This window comes from Bubalus kerabau, chromosome 14 (assembly GCF_029407905.1).
Source record: "Bubalus kerabau isolate K-KA32 ecotype Philippines breed swamp buffalo chromosome 14, PCC_UOA_SB_1v2, whole genome shotgun sequence".
Lineage (NCBI taxonomy): Eukaryota > Metazoa > Chordata > Mammalia > Artiodactyla > Bovidae > Bubalus > Bubalus kerabau.
This window is the reverse complement of record NC_073637.1, coordinates 66514179-66537891: the sequence shown is the minus strand read 5'-3', so window position 1 is coordinate 66537891 and position 23713 is coordinate 66514179. Positions and strand designations below refer to the sequence as shown.

The 23713-nt window shown below is 41.4% G+C and overlaps 1 protein-coding gene across 6 annotated transcripts in view; it reads right to left on the bottom strand.

Annotated features, from left to right (window-relative positions):
• The window catches only part of RGS22 (regulator of G protein signaling 22), a 139170-nt gene extending 119876 nt beyond the window's left edge, over window positions 1–19294 (bottom strand). For 2 of the 6 annotated variants that reach the window (XM_055546524.1, XM_055546525.1), the window contains exons 1-3: window positions 19162–19287; window positions 18637–18665; window positions 1027–1089 (exon numbers count right to left, since the gene is read on the bottom strand). In XM_055546524.1, coding sequence (XP_055402499.1) covers window positions 1027–1089; window positions 18637–18665; window positions 19162–19186 — 117 coding nt within the window. In that variant the 5' untranslated portion in view covers window positions 19187–19287. Of the gene's footprint in view, window positions 1–1026; window positions 1090–18636; window positions 18666–19161 lie in introns of all 6 variants that reach the window. The other 4 variants (XM_055546529.1, XM_055546526.1, XM_055546527.1 and 1 more) reach the window with 4 other exon arrangements.
• Window positions 19295–23713: the final 4419 nt, after the last annotated feature.

Genomic DNA, 23713 nt, shown 5'->3' with positions numbered 1-23713 from the left:
CTCAGTCCTTACTGTCACTGCTAAGACCACAAACCTCTTACCTGTATCCACTACGGTACAGCACCAGCAGTGTCCCACATCTTGTTTACTACTGATATAAAATGCTAGTTGCCTTAAACATAAATTTCACTTTAATATCTGTCCAAGAGGATACCAATAATTGCAGAGGCAAGAAATTTAGTTTCTTAAATGTTTTTATATTCTCTCATTGCCTCTGTTCAAAGACTAAAATAATACCCAAATACAACTGTACAAGATTTTGTACAGAATGCTTTTGATGAAATGACAGCTTTCCTTTTTTCTTTTATTTACTTTTATTGTAATATAACTGATCCAGCTTTCTTCAATAATAATAATTCCTAAATATGTTTCAAACCCAAATGATTAACTCCATAAAAAGACACAACTTTATCTTGTAAGAAAGATATGGTCTTTTCTATCAAAGGAGAAGTTGTAAGAAATAAAGAAGCAATTTAGAATAGTTGAACAGAAAGGTATATAGCTGCCTTGTGAATAAGATTTCCTAAAATGGTGGCTAATTACCAAACCTTTGTTCTTTACACCTTCTGATTCTCTTTCCTCATAAGGATATTTTGGTGGGCTTTATCCTGGACATGTTCAAAAAACTAAAAGGGTGGGGAAAATAGTTACCAATTGTCCAAGAAAAACTTAGGCGACATCCAGGAAAGACTGTAACTCTGTGATCCTCAACCTATGAGGAGCCAGAGGAGGGAACCTGCATCTTTGGGCTAAAAACCCAGCAAACTTCCCACTTGATGTGCTTGCTCCAAGACCTCTGTCTGTAAGGCACCCTTCTGGAGAAGTAAAGACTACCTTGCTGAGCCATTTTCAACTGTGTTTCATTCCTGAAGCTGACACCGTTTGAGAGCATTTCCAACAATCTAAATGCTTTAATAAGTATTTTTAAAAAATATTATCCCTGATAAATCTGTCTCACAAGATAACCCAGTGTGTACAATATTTTGCTTTGATAATATATTCCACAGAACATAATAATACACTCACTGGAAGGCTTAGGAATTCATTCAAGTAGTCCACAAGGAAATCATCTGTCGCCAAAGAATCTTCCTGCAAAAATATAAAAGCATAATATTAATAAGCTTATGCCAAAATGCTTTAAAACATGCAAATATTATTCTCTAATTCTAATCTAATCTATCAATAGATTATAATACAGAGCTTTCAATCTGTTTCAGTTAGTCAACAGTGAACCCTCCCTATAAATAGAACACAGTGTTACAATCTCTGGAAGGAAGAAATACAAAAACATCCTCTTAAAAGGCCTTGCTGCTATACTTGGCTGGAAAACAGAACACATGAGAAATATAGGATGACACATAACAAACACCGACAAGTATAAAACAGTACACATAGTAAATTTCCCATGGATTTATCAAAAAGTATTTATTTTACAAAAATAAAGGCAGAATCAATAAAGATAGAATCAGTGTTTGGGGTTAAGATGAAATTCAGAATGAAAACCTCAATAAATTGCCTAATGAAAGTAATAAACTAAGTGAAAAAAAATAACCCACTGACTCCTTAGAATGAGAGCTTTAATAATCTGGGTCACGCTTCACTTTTGCATGAAGCAACTTTGACAATGCATGTTTTCTAAGCATAAAGATTGTACACACTTTTTTCCATGACTGTCTAATCCACCAACACAGTTGCTTTCATAGTTGGCAAAATTGGAAAGCCACTGCCAATAACAAAGTCTCTCTTCCAAATAAAGCACCTTATTTTATTAGCAATTGTTTCCATTGTGTCAAAAGCAGATCATCACGTACCCTGTTGTATAGTATGTGTTTTTATTATTCATAATTATATTTCAGTTTCCCAAATCTAACATGAAAGTTGACACTATGACACAATGCTATTATTTCCATATGGCTGATTATTTTCTTCTTATACTGGCCAATTTTAAAAAACTGGTTGAAGTATAGTGTGAAAGTATAAGCAAGATATTACACTATATTAACACCTACTTCAGAAGTAGATTTTCAGGGTAATTTAAGTAATTGCAGTATCAGAATAGAATTATAAACAATCACCTATATGATTTATCTCAAAGAACTTAATAAATTCTGAACTGGCTAAGACAACAACTAAGGATTTAGTTTACTAAAAGTCTCAGTTGATTTAAACAACAAACTCAGGATCTCACAAATCTACTACCCTCACAGCAGTACTTTAGTAATACATGCTCAAACAAAATTCTCACTGGCAAAGGTCAAAGCAGAGCAAGGCAGATAACATTGGTGGAGGCTAAAAGGGTAACTTATATGCAGAGTACATCATCCAAATTGCAGGCTGGCTGAAGCACAAGCTGGAATCAAGATCGCCAGGAGAAATATCAATAACCTCAACTATGCAGATAACACCATGCTTACGGCAGAAAGTGAGAGGAAACAGAGGCTCTTAATGAAAGTGAGAGAGGAGAGTGAAAAAGCTGGCTTAAAACGCAACATTCAGAAAACTAAGATCATGGCATCTGGTCCCACCACTTCATGGCAAATAGATGGGGAAACAATGGAAACAGTGATAGACTTTATTTTCTTGGGCTCCAAAAATCACTGCAGATGGTGACTGCAGCCATGAAATTAAAAGATGCTTGTTCCTTGGAAGAAAAGCTATGACCAACCTAGACAGCATATTAAAAAGCAGAGACATTATTTTGCCAACAAAGGTCCTCCTAGTCAAGGCTATGGTTTCTCCAGTAGTCATGTATGGATGTGAGAGTTGGACCATAAAGAATGCTGATCGCTGAAGAATTGATGCTTTTGAACTGTGGTGTTGGAGAAGACTCTTGAGAGTCCCTTGGACTGCAAGGAGATCTAACCAGTCAATCCTAAAGGAAATCAGTCCTGAATATTCATTGGAATGACTGATGCTGAAGCTGAAACTCCAATACTTTGGCCACCTGATGTAAAGAAGTGGCTCATTGGAAAAGACCCTGGTGCTGGGAAAGATTGAAGGCAGGAGGAGAAGGGGACAACAGAGGATGAGATGATTGGAGATAGCATCACCAACGCGATGGACATGAGTTTGAGTAGTCTCCGGGAGTTGGTGATGGTAAGGGAAGCCTGGCATGTTGCAGTCCATGGGATCGCCAAGAGTCGGACACAACTGAGTGACTGAACTGTTACTGTTACTGCTACTGCTGCTACTGCTAAGTCGCTTCAGTCAAGATGGCAGCCTACCCGGCTCCTCTGTCCCTGGAATTCTCCAGGCAAGAACACTAGAGTGGGTTGCCATTTCCTTCTCCAATGCATGAGAGTAAAAAGTGAAAGTGAAGTCGCTCAGTCATGTCCAACTCTTCACGACCGCATGGACTGCAGCCCACCAGGCTCCTCCGTCCATGGGATTTTCCAGGCAAGAGTACTGGAGTGTGGTGCCAAAAAAAGGGTAATTATCTTTTGACTTTAACCTTTCAGAATTACTTCAACTTTCTGGACTTCATTTAGCAAACTAATAAACAATTCAATAAATATTTTTAGGATTTCCTGGGTAAATTTCCTAGGTAAAGGCATTATGCTACAACAAGGGTGGCCAAGTTTTACACTACTGGGCTCATGATCAAAAATCCACAGGTGGGAAGGGTGAGAATTTTAAATTAGTTAACTGTAATGGAGCATGGTTCCTATTTTGCTAACCTAGCCATTTTGTTTTTAACTTTTAGTTGTAAAACAAACAGTGTATTTCATAAATACCCATGGACCTAAATATCACCTAGTCAGTTAAATAACCAGAAATTTCTAGAGAATCCTCAAATTCATATAGTCATTTCAAGATGCCTCACAACTCTACGAGACTCTAACTCAATGCTTTCCAAACCACCTGTGATGAAACACCTGTTTTGTTTTTTCCCCCTAATCAATTTCAGACAGATTTTTTTTGGTAAAATACAGTAAGAATGAATTATTAGAAAGCAAAATAAAAATACACATAATACAAGCCCAACTATTTTATTAATTATTGGGCTTCCCAGGTGGCACAGTGCTAAAGAATCCGCCTGCCAATGCTGAAGATGCAAAATATGTAGGTTCACTCCCTGGGTTGAGAAGATCCCCTGGAGGAGGAAATGGCTACCCACTCCAGTATTCTTGCCTAGAAAATTCCATGGACAGAGGGGCCTGGCAGGCTACATTCCATGGGGTCACAAAGAGTCGGACATGACTGAGTACATACGCACATTTTATTATTAAAGTCAATACTCTCAGGACTTCCCTGGAGGTCCAGGAGTTAAGAATCTGCCTTGCAATGCAGGGGATGCAGGTTTGATCGCTGGTCAGAGAACTAAGATCTCACATGCTGCAGAGCAACTAAGCCTGCACATGGAAACGTCAGCCTATGCGCCACAACTTGAGAGTCCACGAGTTGTAACAAAAGATCCTGCATGACACGTCAAAGCTCCTGTGAGCCACAACTAAGACCCAAGGCAGTCAAATAAGTGAATAAATAAATAGGTTAAAGTAAATAAAAACTAAAATCGATACTCAGTCAGATTGCCATAAGGCTTCCAAAGGTTTTCTCTCAATTTCTGAACTCATCTCTGAATGGACAGACGGGAGTTCTCTGGCAGCACCAGTCCGCACACCCGAGTCCAGCAGCACAGCCCTGACCCTCGGGGAGCAGCGTGCTCTCCGTCCCTCAGGTCCCCTTGAGGGACCCCAGGAAAGGGCATTTCCTGGGCATTCAGTCACATCCTCCATTGCACTTAACAACCATGGACACTTAATGTATTATTCAAATACATCAAAATCTGTATTTCTTTTCTGAAGCTGTATCTTAATTTCTACCAATATTAAACATAAATGTTTCTGCTGGTTTCAGGGCAGTCAGCTGGTATCAGGGCAGTTAGCTCCAAAAGGGAAATAAGTGTGGCCTTCAAGTGCCATTCACTCTGTCCTCCCATCACACTTGAATGGAAAGGCCTGCGGGTCTCTCAATAAATGAACGTATTTTCCCATTGCAGTTTCTAGTTCAGTGTGTTCAAGTATCTTGTCACATCAGTAACAAAGTCCTGTGAACCTATGAGGATATGATAAACCCTTTACTCTCCAAACCCTTTAGTTTAAAAAAAAAATTTTTAAGGCCTTGATTTGGAGAAGCAATTCAGTTACTCTCAACAAATTTCCACAGTCCAGTCACTTGGCTGTAGTAAAATGAACTAAGTCTCCATTATCCAGGTTTAACATCTTCCAAATAACCAATAAACTGGCAATGGTTAGTGGTACAATCAAGAAGAAAATTGAGTTACAATCAATTCCTCCATTACATCATTCCATGAACCTGACTACAAAATTTGCAACACAGATTCTCTGCTGAATGATGCAATGGAAGGCAGGAACATTTTTTCAGAGTTGAATGCACCCTTGAAACCTGTTTTTTCATGTATTACAGGTGTGCCATCTGTGAAAGTGAAGTCAGCTTTTCCATTTTTAGTCCAAATTGCTCAAAACTTCTTCCTGAAAGAGGGTTACACAAAATAGTTTATATGTGTACGCTAATAGGTAAAATTTTTTATTGATTAAAAAATCATTTTGCTGGACCCTCAAATGACATAAACTACAACTTCTTCACAACTCTAAAAGATGCAAGATATACAAAGAAGGTCTTCTAATGAAGGGAAAACTAAATAAATACAAACAAAAAAATGTAGTCCAAAAAAGAATATAGTACCTGCCATAAGAAAATTACCACAAAAAATGTTTCCTCCAAAAGGAGGGAAAGATGTTATTTGGTAGGGGAAATCAGAAAAGACTCAAGAGGGGAAAATGGCATTTGAATTATATTTCAAATAACTTCAACGTCTGTATCTAGAAAGATACACAAGAGAGGCAATAATGCAGAGAAAAGACAGACATGCATGAGGAAAGCAATGGTGGAAAGCAACCCTTTGTAAAGGCCATCAGTTAGCTAACGGCACAAACAGAAAAATAGCCCAAGCTTCCAACTTCCCTTTAAGCCATCCACACACTAGCCAAAGCCATTCATCTAATTTCTAAGGCAGATTCCTAAACTGACACAGTTCAGACTGGGAATGCGATCAGCCATCAGGAGATAAGCATAAACCATATTTCCAGAATTATACTTATCAGGAGGAACCTATTTCGCTTCTTCTTCCTAAAATACATATAGATTCTTCCTCTCCTCCTTTCTAAACAAGCCAATCACTAGACTAGAGCCTGCAACCCAGGATGGCCATGACGCGCCACGGTGTGCAGACAATGGAATTCATGGTCAAGTGAGAGTAGACCTCTTCAGATCGCAGGACAACCAGGGACAGTCAGGGATGGTGGTGCTCCTGGGATGGTGATCTCTGGCTATGAGCAATCTTGTTTGGGACTCCTCATCCAAGTTGCTTCCCTGGAGACGGTGATTTACAAGCCATATCCCACACCCAGACAATGAGTATAGCCAAAGAGTTGCTCAAGCTGGTGGACATGGATTTGTTAGCCAGCTGTAGCACACACCACTACTCTATGAAGCTGCTGGAGGAGTTTCTGTTTGAGATGTCCAAAAAGACAGTTCACAGCCAAAGGTGCTGACAGCTTGAAGGAAAGAGGGAGGGGAGATCTTTGGAAGGAAAATGGCCCCAAGTCTTTGCCTTCACATACAACAGATATTTCTGTCTGCTGGCAACTGATGTATCCTTGTAGTAGTATACAAGGCAATCACCTGAAAAATATATGCATATACTGCTGTAGAGTTTCATCATTATTTTGAAATAATTGAAACTTTATTGACTTCTAAATTTGTTTATCCTAAGAATTTTTAACACTATATTTGTCATGAAAAGAGGGGGTTCTATTAAGTTTAAATTTCATTTTCAACTTCTGCAGTCTTGAATGGCTGTTTAAAAAGTCTAAAAAATTTTACTACCTATTGGGAGATAGTTTCTCACTAATTGAGACTATACAAGAATAGTAAAAGATCGAACATTAAAAGTCTTGATTAGAAATTACATATAGTTACTTCAAGCATAAGACCTAATATTAAAAAGTTACGTACATTCAAAAAGGAAATTAACAATTCCATTTACAATAGTAGGGAAAATAATGACAACCAAGAAGGCAAAGGTTTGTACACTGAACTAAAAAACTGCCGAAAGAAATTAGAGAAGATATAAATAAAAAGAAATACATGCCATGTTCAAGGATTGAAAGACCATATTGCTAAGATGACAATATTACCCAAAGCAATCTACAAATTTAAATACATTCTCCATCAAAATCCCAATGCCTTTTTTTTTGCAGAAATGAAAAACTCATCCTAAAATTCACAAGGAATTTCAACGGACCTGGAATAGCCAAAATAATATTGAAAAAGAACAAAAACTGAAGAATCCATATATCCTAATTTCAAAACTTATGACAAAATTACAATAATGAAAACAAAGTGGTGCTGGCGTAAAGACTGACATACAGACCACTGGAATAGAATAGAGTCCAGAAATAAATCCTCTCTTAAATGGTCAAATAATTTTCAACAAGGGTGCCAAGACAATTCAGCAGAGAAAGGACATTCTTTTCAACAAATGGTGCTAGGAAAACTGGATATCCACATGCCAAAAAATGAAGTTGGACCTTCTCTTTATAACATATACAAAAATTAACTCAAAATGGATCAAAGACCTAAAACATAAGCGCTAAAACATAAAATACTTAGAGAAGACATAGGATAAATCTTCATGACTTTGGATTGGCGATAGATTCTTAAATATGACATCTAAAGCATGAGCCAAAAAGAAAAAGAAATTATTTTTCATGAAAATTAAAAACTTGTGAATCAAAGGGCCCTACTAGGAAAGTGAAAGATAACCTACAGAACATGAGAAAATATTTGCAAAACATATATCTGATAAGCGTTTACCATTCAAAATATATATAAAGAATTCTAAAAACTCAGAAAGAAAAATATAAACAACCCCAAGTTTTTTAAACAGGCAAAAAACTTTAACATTTCTCCAGAGAAGATATACAAATGGTCAATAAGCACATGAAAAGATACTCAACATCAGCAGCAACAAGATATCACTTCACATCTACTAGGATGGCTACAATTTAAAAAAAAAAATGAAAAATAACAAGTGCTGGTGAGAATGCAGAGAAATTGGAATCCTTGTACATTGCTGGTAGCAATGTGAAATGGTACAGCCACCACTCCTCAAAAAGTTAAACATATATAATTACCATTATAATCCAGCAATACATTTCTGGGTATATAACCAAAAGAACAGAAAGCAGGACTCAAACAGGTATTTGTTGTACACCTGTGTGCATAGTACCATTATTCACAACTGCCAAAAGATGGAGACAAGTCAAATGCCTATTGATATATGAAAGGATAAACAAAATAAGGTATGTACATATAAGGGAATATTATTCAGCCTTGAAAAGGAATGAAATTCTGATACATGAAACAACATGATCCCTGAAAATGTCATGCTAAATGAAATAAGCCAAACACAAAAGGGCAAATACTGCATTATTCCACTTATATGAGTTACCTAGAATAGTCAAGGGCGTCCCAGGTGGCCCTAGTGGTAAAGAATCTGCCTGTTAATGTGGGAGGACATGAGACGTGGGTTCAATCCCTGGGCTGGGAAGATCCCCTAGAAGTGGACCTGGCAACTCACTCCAGTACTGCAGCCTGGAGAATCCCATGGACAGAGGAGCCTGATGGGCTACAGCCCATAGTGCACAGTCAGACATGACCGAAGCAACTTAGCCTGCACACACAGAATAGTCAAATTTATAAAGACAGGAAGTAGAACAACGGTAACTGAAGGCTGGAAGAGGGGTAACAGGAAGTCACTATTTAATGGGTTCAGTTCAGGTCAGTTCAGTCGCTGAGTCATGTCCAATTCTTTGTGATCCCATGAACTGAAGCACGCCAGGCTTCCCTGTCCATCACCAGCTCCGGGACCCTGCTCAAACTCATGTTCATTGGGTCAGTGATGCCATCCAACCATCTCATCCTCTGTCATCCCCTTCTCCTCCTGCCTTCAATCTTTCCCAGCATCAAGCTCTTTCCAAATGAGTCACTTCTTCACATCAGGTGGCCAAAGTACTGGAGTGTCAGCTTCAGCATCAGTAATTCCAATGAATATTCTGGACTGATTTCCTTTAGGATGGACTGGTTTCATCTTATTGCTGTCCAAGGGACTCTCAAGAGTCTTCTCCAACACCACAGTTCACAAGCATCAATTCTTCAGCACTCAGCTTTCTTTATAGTCCAACTCTCACATCCATACATGACTGCTCGAAAAAACCAAAGCTTTGACTTAGATGGACCTTTGTTGGCAAAGTAATGTCTCTGCTTTTTAATACGTGTCTAGGTTGGTCACAGCTTTCTTCCAAGGAGCAAACATCTTTTTATTTCATGGCTGCAGTCACCATCTGCAGTGATTTTGGAGCGCAAAAATATAAAGTCTCTCACTGTTTCCACTGTTTCCCCATCTATTTGCCATAAAGTGATGGGACCAAATGCCATGATCTTAGTTTTCTGAATGTTGAGTTTTAAGCCAATTATTTCACTCTCCTCTTTCACTTTCATCAAGAGGCTCTTTAGCTCCTCTTTGCCTTCTGCCACAAGGATGGTGTCATCTGCATATCTAATGTTATTGATTTTTCTCCCAGCAATCTTGATTCCAGCTTATGCTTCATCCAGCTCAGCATTTCACATGATGTACTCTGCATATAAGTTAAATAAGAAGGGTGACATATACAGCCTGGATGCACTCCTTTCCAGCTTTGGAACCAGTCTGTTGTTCCCTGTCCAGCCCTAACTGTTGCTTCTTGACCTGCATACAAATTTCTCAGGAGGCAGGTCAGATGGTCTGGTATTCCCACCTCTTTAAGAATTTTCCACAGTTTGTTGTGATCCACACAGTCAAAGGCTTTGGCATAGTCAATAAAGCAGATGTTTTTCTGGAACTCTCTTGCTTTTTCAATGATCCAATAGATATTGGCAATTTGATCTCTGGTTCCTCTGCCTTTTCAATTTGGGATGATGAAAAAGTTCTGGAGATGGATAGTGGTGATGGATGCACAAGGTGAATGTGCTTAATGCCACTGAAATCATACACTTAAATATGGTTAAAATGGTAAGTTTATGTGCATTTTCCACAATAAAAAAATTAGAAAGTGAAAGTGTTAGTTGCTCAGTTGTTTCCAACTCTTTGTGACCCCATGGACTGTAGCCCGCCAGGCTCCTCTATCCATGGAATTTTCCAAGCAATAGTACCAGAGTGGGTAGCCACTCCTTTCTCCAGGGGATCTTCCTAACCCAAGGATTGAACCCAGATCTCCTGCATTGGCAGGCAGATTCATTACCATCTGAGCCACCAGAGAAGCCAAAGTTAAATATATGCCAGAATCATGCAACAACATGAGAGAATCTCAAAATCATCATGCTGAGCAAACACAGTTTTACACAAGAGAAAACCAACTGTATGATTCCATTTACATGAATTTAAATCTATAATCTATGTTACTAATCCAAGGTGAAAACTAGGACAGTAGTCTTTGGGGAATGTAGGAAGAATCATCTGGAAAGAGACTTGAAACGGCTTTTTAAGATTATGGAAATGTTCTATATTTGATTGAGGTTTAGATTACACAAGTGTACACACATTAAAATTTTTCAAATGGGACTCAAGTTTTCCATTTCACCGTGCATAAATTTTACATACAAAAGAACCATAAACTAATATTGAACACTAATTTTAGGGGTGATACATATCTCATCAATGTCTACAGCTAATACTCTGAAATGTATAAAAATAAAATGGATTGATGGATGAATGGTGAGATGGACAGAAGAACAAGAAACATGAAAAAGCAAATGGAGCAAAATACTAATGACTGTGAAATCCTGGCGATGGGTATATATGTGTTTACCACAGTTTTTTTTTTTTCCCCTCTTGGCCACACAGTATGTGGAATCTCAGCTCCCTGATCAGGGATCAAACTCACATCCCCTGCCATCAGAAGCATGGAGTCTTAACCAATGGACTGCCAGGGAAGTCCCACCACACAGTTCTTTTAACTTTCCTATGTGTTTAAATGTATGCATTAAAAAATGCTATGATGGAGGGACTTATGTATAAGGAAATGATATCATGTTTCTCTGCATCTGTGGAGCTTTCCTAGCCTCCTGCGTACTAAAGGACAGATAACAAATCACTATCATCACATCTAGAATAAATCCCTGGTCATCTAATGATCTTTTGACCACTATCCTGAGATCCCATGCACTACCAGTCAGACCCCTCCGGGACCTCTGCTTCACCCTCCTGTCCAGAATGTGCTAAACCTCATCTTCCTACCTCTCCTTACCCCATTACAGTATGGATCAGTCTTCCTAGCAACACCACAATCAATACAAGAGTTCCACTTGTCTTCCAATCTCCCATCTTTTTCTAACATAAAAAAGGGTTTTGGATGAATGCAATTTGGTTCCTGCCCAGCTGTCCAGCCTCATCTCATATTACCATGCTCTAGGCATTGCAATGTTTTTTATATAGTTCTGCACCTTTGTGCATCGGAGAAGGCAATGGCACCCCACTCCAGTACTCTTGCCTGGAAAATCCCATGGATGGAGGAACCTGGTGGGCTGCAGTCCATGGGGTCGCAAAGAGTTGGACACGACTGAGCGACTTCACTTTCACTTTTCACTTTCATGCATTGGACAAGGAAATGCAACCCACTCCAGTGTTCTTGCCTGGAGAATCCCAGGGATGGGGGAGCCTGGTGGGCTGCCCTCTATGGCGTCGCAAAGTCAGACATGACTGAAGCGACTTAGCAGCAACAGCAGCAGCACCTCCGTGCATGCTGATTATTCGACTGTGAAAATCTTTTCTCCTCTTATCTATCTACCCACCCCTTTTCTTCTCCAAAAGTTACAGCTTTGTTTCCCCGATCATAGCTTTCAATACTTCAGATTCTAATTTTCTGTTTAGTCTCACACTCTGGGCTGTAAACTTCTGGAAGAAAAAGACTGCTTCTTATTCATTTAAAAAATTCCCAATGCTAAAAGAATCTGAAAAATTACACACACACACACACTCACACATCTATAAACATACATATACTGAGGCCCATGTGGCTCAGTGGTAAAGAATCCACCTGCCAATGCAGGAGAATGAATTTGATCTCTGGGTCAGGAAGATTTCCTAGAGGAGAAAATGACAACCCACTCCAGTACTCTTGCTTGAAAAACCCCATGAACAGAGGAGCCAGGCGGGGTACAGTCCATGAGGCTGCAAAGAGTCAGACACAACTGAGCAGCTGAGCATGCAGGCATACATATGTATAATCTGAATCATTTTGCTGTACTCCTAAAACTGACATAATATTTTGAATCAACCATACTTCAATTAAAAAACTTCCCAGTGCTTTATATAATAGATACTTACATTATTGTTAAGTAAATGTTGAATGATTATACCAAAGACATGAAACCTAAAGAGAAAAGACTAATAACCTAAGACTCTAATAAAACAACACTAGGGAGAGCCCCTGGAGAAGGAAACAGCAACCCACTTCAGTCTTCTTGCCTGGAAAATCCCATGGACAGAGGAGCTGATGGGCTACACTCCATGGGATCACAAGAGTCAGACATGACTTAGTGACTAAACCACCACCTCCAATAAAATAAAAAGGAAACATTGCCAAAAAAGGAAAACAGAAAAAGAGAACACAAAGGGAAACAAATGCCACAAAGTGGCTTGTTGCAAGTATATATTACACAGATCAAAGGCATTTCAGGAACTTAAGAGCTGAAAGTCCATTTATCAGATCCTCACTGGACTGCAAAACTGCATATGGTATTATTAATGTAGTGTATGAAGCAGGAAGCAAATAAGAGTGGCTCATGCAATGAAGAGCAAAAGTATGAATCTCCTTTCATTATGAAGAGTTATCATCACACATTACAATCAGCATCTACTGAGCAGTACTTTTCCATTTGGTTTCTATTCTCACTCTCTTTCCTGGAGGAAACTCTGAAAGGCCCGGGGAAGGTACAGGAAGCTGTCAATTCCCTTTTTATCCAATCACACAGTGCTCCATGCCGGGCTGGACGAAGCACAAGCTAGAATCAAGATTACTGGGAGAAAAATCAATAACCTCAGATACGCAGATGACCCCATGCTTATGGCAGAAAGCGAAGAGGAACTAAAGAGCCTCTTGATGAAAGTAAAGAGGAGAGTGAAAAAGTTGGCTTAAAACTCAACATTCAGAAAACTAAGATCATGGCATTCAGTCCCATTGCTTCATGGCAAATAGATGGGGAAACAATGGAAACAGTGATAGACTTTATTTTGGGGGGGCTCCAAAATCACTGCTGGAGAAGGCAATGGCACCCCACTCCAGCACTCTAGCCTGGAAAATCCCATGGATGGAGGAGCCTGGTGGGCTGCAGTCCATGGGGTCGCTAAGAGTCGGACACAACTGAGTGACTTCACTTTCACTTTTCACTTTCATGCATTGGAGAAGGAAATGGCAACCCACTCTAGTGTTCTTGCCTGGAGAATCCCAGGGACTGAGGAGCCTGGTGGGCTGCCGTCTATGGGGTCACACAGAGTCGGACACAACTGAAGCGACTTAGCAGCAGCAGCAGCAGCAAAATCACTGCAGATGGTGACTGCGGCCATGAAATTAAAAGATGCTTGTTCCTTGGAAGAAAAGCTATGACCAACCTAGACAGCATATTAAAAAGCAGAGACATTACTTTGCCAACAAAGGTCCATCTAGTCAAGGCTATGGTTTTTCCAGTAGTCATGTATGGATGTGAAAGTTGGACCATAAAGAATGCTGAGTGCCAAAGAATTGATGTTTTTGAACTGTGGTGTTGGAGAAGACTCTTGAGAGTCCCCTGGACAGCAATGAGATGAAACCAGTCCATCCTAAAGGAAATCAGTCCTGAATATTCATTGGAATGACTGATGCTAAAGCTGAAACTCCAATACTTTGGCCACCTGATGCAAAGAGGCAACTCATTGGAAAAGACCCTGATGCTGGGAAAGATTGAAGGTGGGAGGAGAAGGGGATGACAGAGGATGAGATGGTTGGATGGCATCACCCACTTGATCAACAGGAGGTTGAACAAGCTCCAGGAGTTGGTTGAGCAAGCTCCAGGAGTTGGTGATGGACAGGGAGGCCTGGCATGCTGCAGTCCATGGGGTCGCAGAGTTGGACACGACTGAGCAACTGAACTGAACTGTCTAAAAAGCCAAGTAGGACTTTTTCAGTGAATTCATTGGCTTGGGTTCAGTCAATTCATTTGGCCAAACACCTTATGTCTTTCCTCCTGTACTAAAGTCCTGGATACAACATGATACCCTAATGTAAAAAAGTGTATTTTATACTCTTTATCATCTTTCCTCCCATGCTACACCTTATGACTGAGTGGCTAAGTACAGTATACACCTTACCTATGATTAAAAGTTTCTCTTAATGCACTTTTTGTTCAAAATGCACACAAACATAAACTGCTTATCATTGTATTGTTTCATATTAAAGGTCACCTCTCCAACTAGAAGGTATACAATTTTGGGGAATAGTGATGGACAGTGTGTGTCCCCAGGAGTGCTTAATACAATGATAAGTGCAATTACTTGCTTAACAATATACTTGTTAACTAGTGTATTGATGGAACTTCTAAAGCAGTTTCTGTGGTTTCAAAAAGCATTAAAGAATTTGGTTCCAACCAGAGAACTGGACTCCGCAGAGACGGAAGAATTCCAAACAGCCTAACACTCTCCAAAGGACCTCCAGGACCGTCTGGGTTTCCAAATGACTTGTTGGAGACACTTCTGGCACCTCGCTTGGCACCCTGCATCCACCTGCTCCTGTCCTCCACCACCTCCGTGGACTGCCAACAGCGTGCCACCCAAGTGTGCTCTCACAGCTGCCCCAACCCACTGATGTGCAATCAACTCTATTCACAGTCTGAAAGGGTAAACACCATGTGGTCGCTAATGTTCATATAATTAGACACTCTTGCTCACAAGGACTGGAGCACATGCGTCTTTTTTGCATATTACATGAGAATAATGAGAATATTCTCGGGCTTGGGACATGCTCGTGTTTATAATAAACTCATTCACTCTATACAAATAACAGAAAATGAATCTGAACAGCCTAAAATTAGCTGAAAATCAATACTACTTTTAACAACTAAAATATAAAAAATACCACACGAAACTAGTGTCTGTTAATTTTATTCACTGTATGGAATGTGCAGGTGACTGAATCACAGTATGAGCTCTATAGGAGCTCACAAATTTGTTAAGAAATTGCAAAATTTACAAAGTTAAAATATATGCAAAGCAATGTCTGACAAGAAAAAAAAATTGTTCTAAATGTTATTCTCTTCACTGAAGACAGAGGCCTCATGTAAAGGTTAAAATATTTTGCAGACATACTTAACAGCATCATCGACTGAGAAAACGCAATAAGAATAAAGTTCCTGTAAATATGGTCCTCTTTATTTTAGTATAGGACTCTGCTGCCAATAATGGAAAACCAAAATAATACTATTTAAATAACATAGAGGTTTATGTCTCCCGTGTAATTATAAGCAGTGCAGAACTGGCACAGTGGCGTCCCAACCTATCAGGAGCCCAGGTCTCTTGGGTCTTGTGGCTCTGCCATTCTCACCATGCCACTTCTACCTCATGATCCAAGATGACTGCTTCAGCTCCAGGATCACACCCTCCTTCCAGCCAGCAAGAGAGAGAACAAAGGGCATGTTCTCCCCCTTAACATTTATCTGAGTGTCAGAGTCAGAATGACCCAGGTTCTAGCTGTGGTCTGACCGGTTTTACCAGCTGTGTGACCCAGGGGGTGGTTATTCCATCTCTGTAAACATCAGCTTTCCAGAAGCAGGACACAGTGCTTCTGCTTAAACTTCATTAATCAAAACTTGGTTATAAAACTTGGTTCTGGCAAAGGAAGCCAGAAAACGTTGCTAATTATTTTGGAGAGTAGTATGTCTTGTAGGTACTGTGGAAAATGGAATGGGAAACCAGAGATCTCAGTCACACAGTTCCTTTCTAAAAATATTAATGAGAAAAAATACTCTTACACTTTGGGGAAAGAGAGAGAAATATTATGTGCAAGACATACGGATTCTTTCATCTATAGATAATGCTTGGTGAGCCGATGAATTTGAGGATCTGGTTACAAACTGGTCATGACTGAAAGCTGCACAGGGCTCAGAGGCAATCTGGATGATTTTAGGCTGGCAAGGTTTCATGGAGATGAGCTGGACCTGGAAGAATGCCCAAGATTGTGAAATGGATGGGGGAGAGCAACTGAGACAAAACTCAACAGTAAAGCCAAGGAGGCAAGCAGCGCAGTTTGGCTGGAGCAGAGGGCATGTGGAAGCATTTTATAAACCAAAGACACTTTGAACATTGTCTTCATCACATAGACAGTATTGGGAGATAAGGTTAAAGAAGGTTGAAAAGTTGCAGAAAAGATTCTGCATGCTAAAGGGAGGCTTCTGACATTCCAGCTCTGCCAGTTACTACAAGTGTGGCCCCAAGCCAAGTCAGTGAGCCTCTGTGAACACCGACATCCTCATCTGTGAGAGGTGAGTGTTAGTCACTACCGAACAGGCTTGTTCTGAGGTTTAAATACCACCATGCAATCAGCATTCAGTAAACAGTAGGTTAAAAAGAAAGCTCTGAGCAATTGAGTAACATGGCAATTTCTTATAGAGTTAATAGCAATTTGATAGCCAAGGTAGCAGAGATGGGAGAAGGAAAAATCCTAAAGGTGGAGCAAAGTCATAGCAAGAAATTCAGGTTGCGCACAGGAGTTGGCTCTTTGTGCCTCAGGCAAAGAAAAACTGCAGTTGGCAAAGGGAACACTGGAGGCAGTGATATCAGCTAGGACTACTGCCAAAGTCTGTGCTCAGGGATGAGGGCCTGAATAAGACAGTAGCTGTGAGGATGGAGAAAAAGATTTGGCTATGAAAGGAATTTGGGAAATGACTACAGGTGGGAGGTGAAGAAAAGGGAAGAAAGGTTCTGACTTGAGTGTTTGAATGGCCAGTGGCACCATTACCTGAAATAAGAAGAGGAAAAAAGACAGAATAGGTGGTGATTAGTTCACTTCACACTACGGAAGTGATGCAGGGACATCTAGATGATGAAGTCACCCAGTAACCCAGTAGACATAGAGTTCTGACATCATAAGAGGAGTGTAGACGAGAGGTGTGTAGGTTTAGGAGTCCTGTGAAATAAGGGTGGTGGAAGCCATAGGAGAAGAGGAGTTCTCCCAGAGAATCCTGAAGAAAGTGTATACTTTGATGGGTAAGAAAAAAGAGAAGCCAGGAAGGGAGGACATGAGAGATGGGAGAACTGGGAGACAGTGGAATTAAAAAAAAAAAAAGTCAAGAGAAAGAGGAATGGCTAACAGAATTTTCAAGATGGCCTCATTAAACTGCCATAAGCTGGGGAAAGACGTGGAGAGGTCAGCAGGCAATTCAAATGTTGAGGGTAATGCCTGTGAGAGACTTTGTGCTGGAGTTATATGGGAAAAGGTTATTTCAAAAAAATGCTTACCTCTTGCCTGCGTGAAGAACAGTTCAGGAAGCAGCTTAAAGAAATCTGCTACTACCCAGAGTGATGCCAAGGCAACAGGAAGATTGTTGGAGTTTCTGGCACACTATTTGTGCCTCTGTTTTGGTCTCCCTCAGTGATGGACCAAAGATCTGGAAAGTGCTAGCAGACGCAAGGTAGCAGAGAGCCTCTACTCTCAGCCCCTACTAGACTATGAACTTTCTGAGACTTATCCTTAGCATCTAGCACCACACTTGAATATAGAGGCACTCATGTTTGCTGAGTAAAAAGCCAAAAGCAAATAAGAGAAGTGACCAACAAGAGAGTAAAGTGCTGTAGGACATAAGCAAATAATGTAGAGAAGTCATTAGAACTCTTGGAATCAAGCCTCTGTATGTAGAGAAGTCATTAGAACTCTTGGAATCAAGCCTCTGTACGAATGAGGCTTTGCTGCCTCCTATCTTAATGCATTACCTGGGACAAGTTCCTTAAATACACAGAGGGAATCACAGTAGAACCCACTAGTCTAGAAACAGCACTCACCTAAATGACAACAGATATAATGTACTTGGCCAAGTAGTTATTACCCCTCAACTCTCCAGAAGTCTGAGCTGAGACTATCTGGTACATTTTCAAAAGAACTATAACTGTAAATAGACCTTGTGTTAATCAATGCCACCTACTAAGGTTTACTGTAACCAGGAACTGCTCAGCCCCAACACAATAAAACCATGGAGATGAATCTACTCTCATGGAGTCATCAACAAACTTAGCAAAGTTGAATGAGGCCATTTATATAAAAGAACTTTTAACAATGAACAGCATCCACCATGAAAAATCAGTTGGTCCCGTCTTAAAATACCTGTTGAAGAATAAATTCTTGAATCTAGCACCATTGTTATGAAACCAAAGCTTATATTATAACTCATTTGGCAAAAATAAAGGAAAAGAAACATCATTTCAAAAAAGTGATCTATGATTTGCTATTTTTAAAAAGCCAAAAAAGAAGTAGCCCTCCAAATTCTACTTACAAATCCTTCTTCTGTAATAGTTGGTGGCTCTGAAACAAAATAAAATATTACATTATCTCACTCAAATCTGATTTCCTTTTAAAGTAAATGAAATAATTTGAGGCAGTACTCAGCCCTGCATTATACGTGGGCAAGCTCAGTAAAACTCTTGGCCCTCTGTTCGGTCTCTGCACATGGATTGAATTTGAAGTTGGAATTCAAGGTGGAAGTGGGGAGAAAAGGCCTCTGGAATCCAGCTTGGTCACTAATCGACTGCGACCCCCAGAGTCAACCTTAATAGATGGAGGCCTCCATGACTCCCGCTGCAAAACGGAGAATTAAGATAAAATAAGACGGTGCCAACGAGGCACTGGAAAAGGGGGGTGGCGGGTTAAATTCCTTACAAAATGCGGTTGAGAGGGCTCTTGGGTCTGTGCTACCAAGGTTAGGAAGAGGGGTCGCCCGGGGGGCAAAAGGAAGCCCAGAAGCGGTGCGCGGTGGAGCCGCCCCGCGCGCCCCGGCCCCGACCCCGGCCGCCCCACCTACCGACGGTGAGCCGCCTCTCGGGCATGCCGCCGCCCGCGCCCCGCGCCCCCGGCACCCGCGCGAGCCGTCAGGACGCCACGGGCGCGGGCCGTCGGGCTCCGGGAACGGCCGCCGACGCGGAGCGGCGCGCGCAGCCCCGGGCGGCCTGGCCGCTGTGGCCCTAGCGCGGCTCGAGTTGCTATGGAGCTGAGACAATGCAGGCGCCGAGCGGCGGCCTGTCACGCGCCTTTCGGGGGCTGGGGGGGTGCCCCCCGAGCCGAGGAAGGGACGCAGGCCACCCCGGTCCGTGGGCCAGGGCCCTGCGCCGCCGCCAACGGCTTACGGGACGACGCGCGCCCCGACCCCGCCACCCCGGGGCCCTGGAGACGCGTCGCCCTGCGAACTCAAACCTGCCGGGGCCTCGTTACTATAGCGACCGCGGCTCAGGCTGGTTCTCCCCGCTCGGTCTACAGTAAGACAAGACCCGCTTCGAGCGGGTGCCGGACGTGGAGGCCATACGGGCCGGTCCTGAAAAGAGGAGGAAGACGAGCTGTCTTGGTACTAAAGGAGCTCTTGAGCGCATTCACAGTTATATGAATGCCTGTGTAAAAAGTTAAGTGTTCCCGTACTTTTAGGAACCAGATCTCCCCCCAAGTTTTTGCTCCAATCGGTTAGGGCAGCCCAGTTCTCAAGATGGTTATTAAGATAAATTTTTACAATTACCAGAGGAGACATGAAAAGGAGACAGTAAACAGGGTGCCCAGACTGTGTGTGCCCGGAAAAGTTATGACAGAAGAGTTTAAGAGTGAAATTTGCAAAAAAGAACAGTATTTATAATTAGGGGGAAATGAGCATTTTTCACAATGTCGTGGCTCAAAGTTCCTTCCCAGACTTCTCCCCCTGGATGTGCCCAAATCAAAATGTCCAAAAGGAAATTCACATTATCCCCCACTTCTTGTTTTCAAATTCCATCTTCCTCCATAAATTCTATATTCAGTAAGTGGTACCTTCATCCACTAAGTGACTCAAAGCCAGAAACACCACATTCACTCAGGAACTCACTGGTTCCTGCCAAGTCTACCTTAAAGTGTTTCAGGAATCTGGAATCTTTTCTGTCTTGTAACAACCAGAGTCCTAGCACAGCCTGCCGTTTGGACTGTTGTGAAAACTTCCTAACTTGTTTCTCAGTCATTGCTTCCAGCGAAGTTCCCCTTAAATCCATTCTCTGAGATGAAAGCAAAATTATCCAAATGCAAATTTGACCTCCTTGAATCCTGTGGCTCCATTTTTGCCTCCTAGGGCCTGCAGGCACCCCACTCCAGTACTTTTACCTAGAAAATCCCATGGACGGAGGAGCCTGGTAGGCTGCAGTCCATGGGGTCGCTAAGAGTTGGACACGACTGAGCGACTTCACTTTCACTTTTCACTTTCATGCATTGGAGAAGGAAATGGCAACCCACTCCAGTGTTCTTGCCTGGAGAATCCCAGGGATGGGGAAGCCTGGTGGGCTGCCGTCTATGGGGTCACACAGAGTCAGACACGACTGAAGCGACTTAGCAGCAGCAGCAGCAGCAGCAGGACCTGCAGGTGTGTGAGTGCTTAAGCAAACAAGAGTGACAATGGGTGCTAGTCCTGCAAGAAACTATAACACCTGCTTAGTTATATTTATTGCCTTTTCAATAGGACAGGGAAAGGACCAAAAAAAAAAAAAAGGCAATAAATCACTAACTTGGCCAAACAAAATCAGCAGGCTAGATGAAGTCAAGGGAGTAAAGGAGAATGGAAAGGGGACATGTGAGGGACAAATCACCAAGGGCTTTCTTAGCCCTCGTAAGAACTCTAGTGTTCATTCTGAGTGAAATTCCAACTATAGGAGTTTTGAATAAAGAAGTACACAATTTTACTTTTATTTGAAAATGATCATTCTGAGTGCCGTGCAGAGAATGCGGATGGGCCAAGCAGTAGCAGGCAAGAGCAGGTGGCTCAGAGCAGGACCACAGCAGTAACAGGTTTGAGATGGACTCAGATTCGGTATATATTTTAACAGTAGGGCTAAGAGGATTCCCTGACAAAGTGGATGTGGGAATGAAAATAGCTGAGAATAACTTGAAGGTTTTTGCCATGAGCAGCCAAGAGGATGGAGCTGCTGTGCGTGGACGACAGGTGGGAGAGAGGTTAAGAAGCCTATTAACCATCCAAGCAAAGATTTTGAGTTTGCAGTTGATATAGAAGCCTGGAATTTGGGAGATGTAAGTTGGAAAGTTGACATACAAACAGGCTTGTCAGGCATTTGCTTGCACTGATTGTTTTGTCACCAGGGAAGTCCTTCTCTTTATCAGGCTCAATTTTCTCATTCTTTAATACCTTCCTGTGAGTTCCTTTCATTGGCCTCTCCTCTCCTGTATATTTAGTACAGAGTCATGTCTTAAACTTGGAGAAGGCAATGGCAACCCACTCCGGTACTCTTGCCTGGAAAATCCCATGGAGGGAGGAGTCTGGTATGCTGTAGTCCATGAGGTCGCTAAGAGTCAGACACGACTGAGAGACTTCACTTTCACTTTTCACTTTCATGCATTGGAGAAGGAAATGGCATCCCACTCCAGTGTTCATGCCTGGAGAATCCCAGGGACAGAGGAGCCTGGTGGGCTGCCATCTATGGGGTCGCACAGTGACTTAGCAGCAGCAGCAGCATGCCTTAAAGGGACACAGGCTACTCTCAGTGCCACTCACCAGACAGTGAACTCCTGGGGATGAAGGCGATTCGTGTCCTTATAACAACCTCCCCACCCAGCACCCACTACTGAGTGCTGCTGTGCTCGGTACATATTTGTTGAAATAGCTTCTCTTTACTGCAGTTATTCTTCACTGTGCCCTACTCATAGACAGGATTTGTTAATTCCTGTTTTAGACAGCTATACTGATGAGAAGCCAATAATTTGTTTTCATATTAAGTGTGACTAACACAGTGCACACACTGTGAGTCTTTAACAATAACCATAAGAGATTGATATTATCCTCAACAATTTAAGAAACTGGGACTTAGAGAGACATAAAATTTGCTCAAAGACAAAGCTTCGAAGTGTTGAATCCACCAGCTGATCCAGGTCTGTCTAATTCAAAGCCTCTACCAGATTTTGCAGCTTCTCTAAAAATAATTGTCAGAGATTTTAAAAACAGCATAAGAATCATAAAAATAGTAACTTGAACCCAAATGCTTAGGTTATAAGCTATTTTAACATTTTGATGATTTTTTCTGATAACAATTTTGAGATGTAATTCACAAATAATATTCACCTATTAAACTGTATGATTCAGTGGTTTTTAGGATCTTCAGTTGTGCAACTGAAGAGGGAATTCATAGGGCCTGGACTCCATCTTAGGCCTGTTCATGCTGATCATGCTTGGCTACCTCTCCAATGGACTCTGAACTCTGTGTTTAGTGCCTATGGAAACAACAACAGAAGGATAAGATCCCCTCCAGACAGGCCATAAATTTTTCTGTACCTATTGGAGTGTAACCTCAGGCTTATTGATTATTGGCCAATTGTTTAACTGTTTGAGCACATAACACGTGAATGATGGGGTTATCGGGATTGTATTTACCCTTCCTTTGTTTATGTAAGTCTCAAGGAATTTGGAGTGGTGGGTTCAGACACGTACACATGGGGTATAAAAGATTCTCACAAATGCTGGTCGGGGTCCTTGGCTAAGAGGAGACTCTGCCTTGGGCCCGCTGGTGTAATAAACTGCACTTCACTATCTGCGTTGTCCTTCTGAGTGAGTTTCCCGGAAAGCGTGGCTACAACACAGCCATCACCACAGTCAATTTTAGAACATTTTCACCACCTCATATCCTCTACCTCATACCCATATTATCCCATCCCCACCCAAACCCTATGTACCGACTACCTTCTGTCTCTATGTATTAATAATTGTATCTTCTGGACATTTCATATAAATGGAATCACAGAACACACCACATGCTGGTCTTTTATGACTGGTTCCTTTCACTTAGCATAATCATGTTTCTAAGATACATCGATGTTGTGGCATGAACCAGTTCTTCATTCCTTTGTGTTGCTGAATAATATTCAGTTGTATGGATGTACCGCAATTTGTCCATTCCATCAGTTGATAGACATTTGGATTGTTTGCTTTTTAGCTATTATAAATAATGCTGCTTATGTGCATTTGTGTACAAGTTTTTGTGTGGACATATGTCTTCATTTCTCTTGGATATATACCTAGGAGTGGAATTGCTGGTAATGTGGTAATTCTGTTTATTTGGCAACTCTAATTTTCAAGGAACTACAAGTCTTCCAAACTGACTGTACCATCTTATATTACCACCAGCAATGGAGATTTCTGATTTACCACATCTTAGCACTAACATTGTTATCATCTGTCTTTTTGAGTCTAGCCATCCTACTGGGTGGGCTTCCCGGTGGCTCAGTAGTAAAGAATCTGCCTGCCAATGCAGGAGACATAGGCTCGATCCCTGGATCAGGAAGATCTCCTGGAGAAGAAATGCCATTCTTAGGCTACAATCCATGGGGTCCCGAGAGAGTCGGAC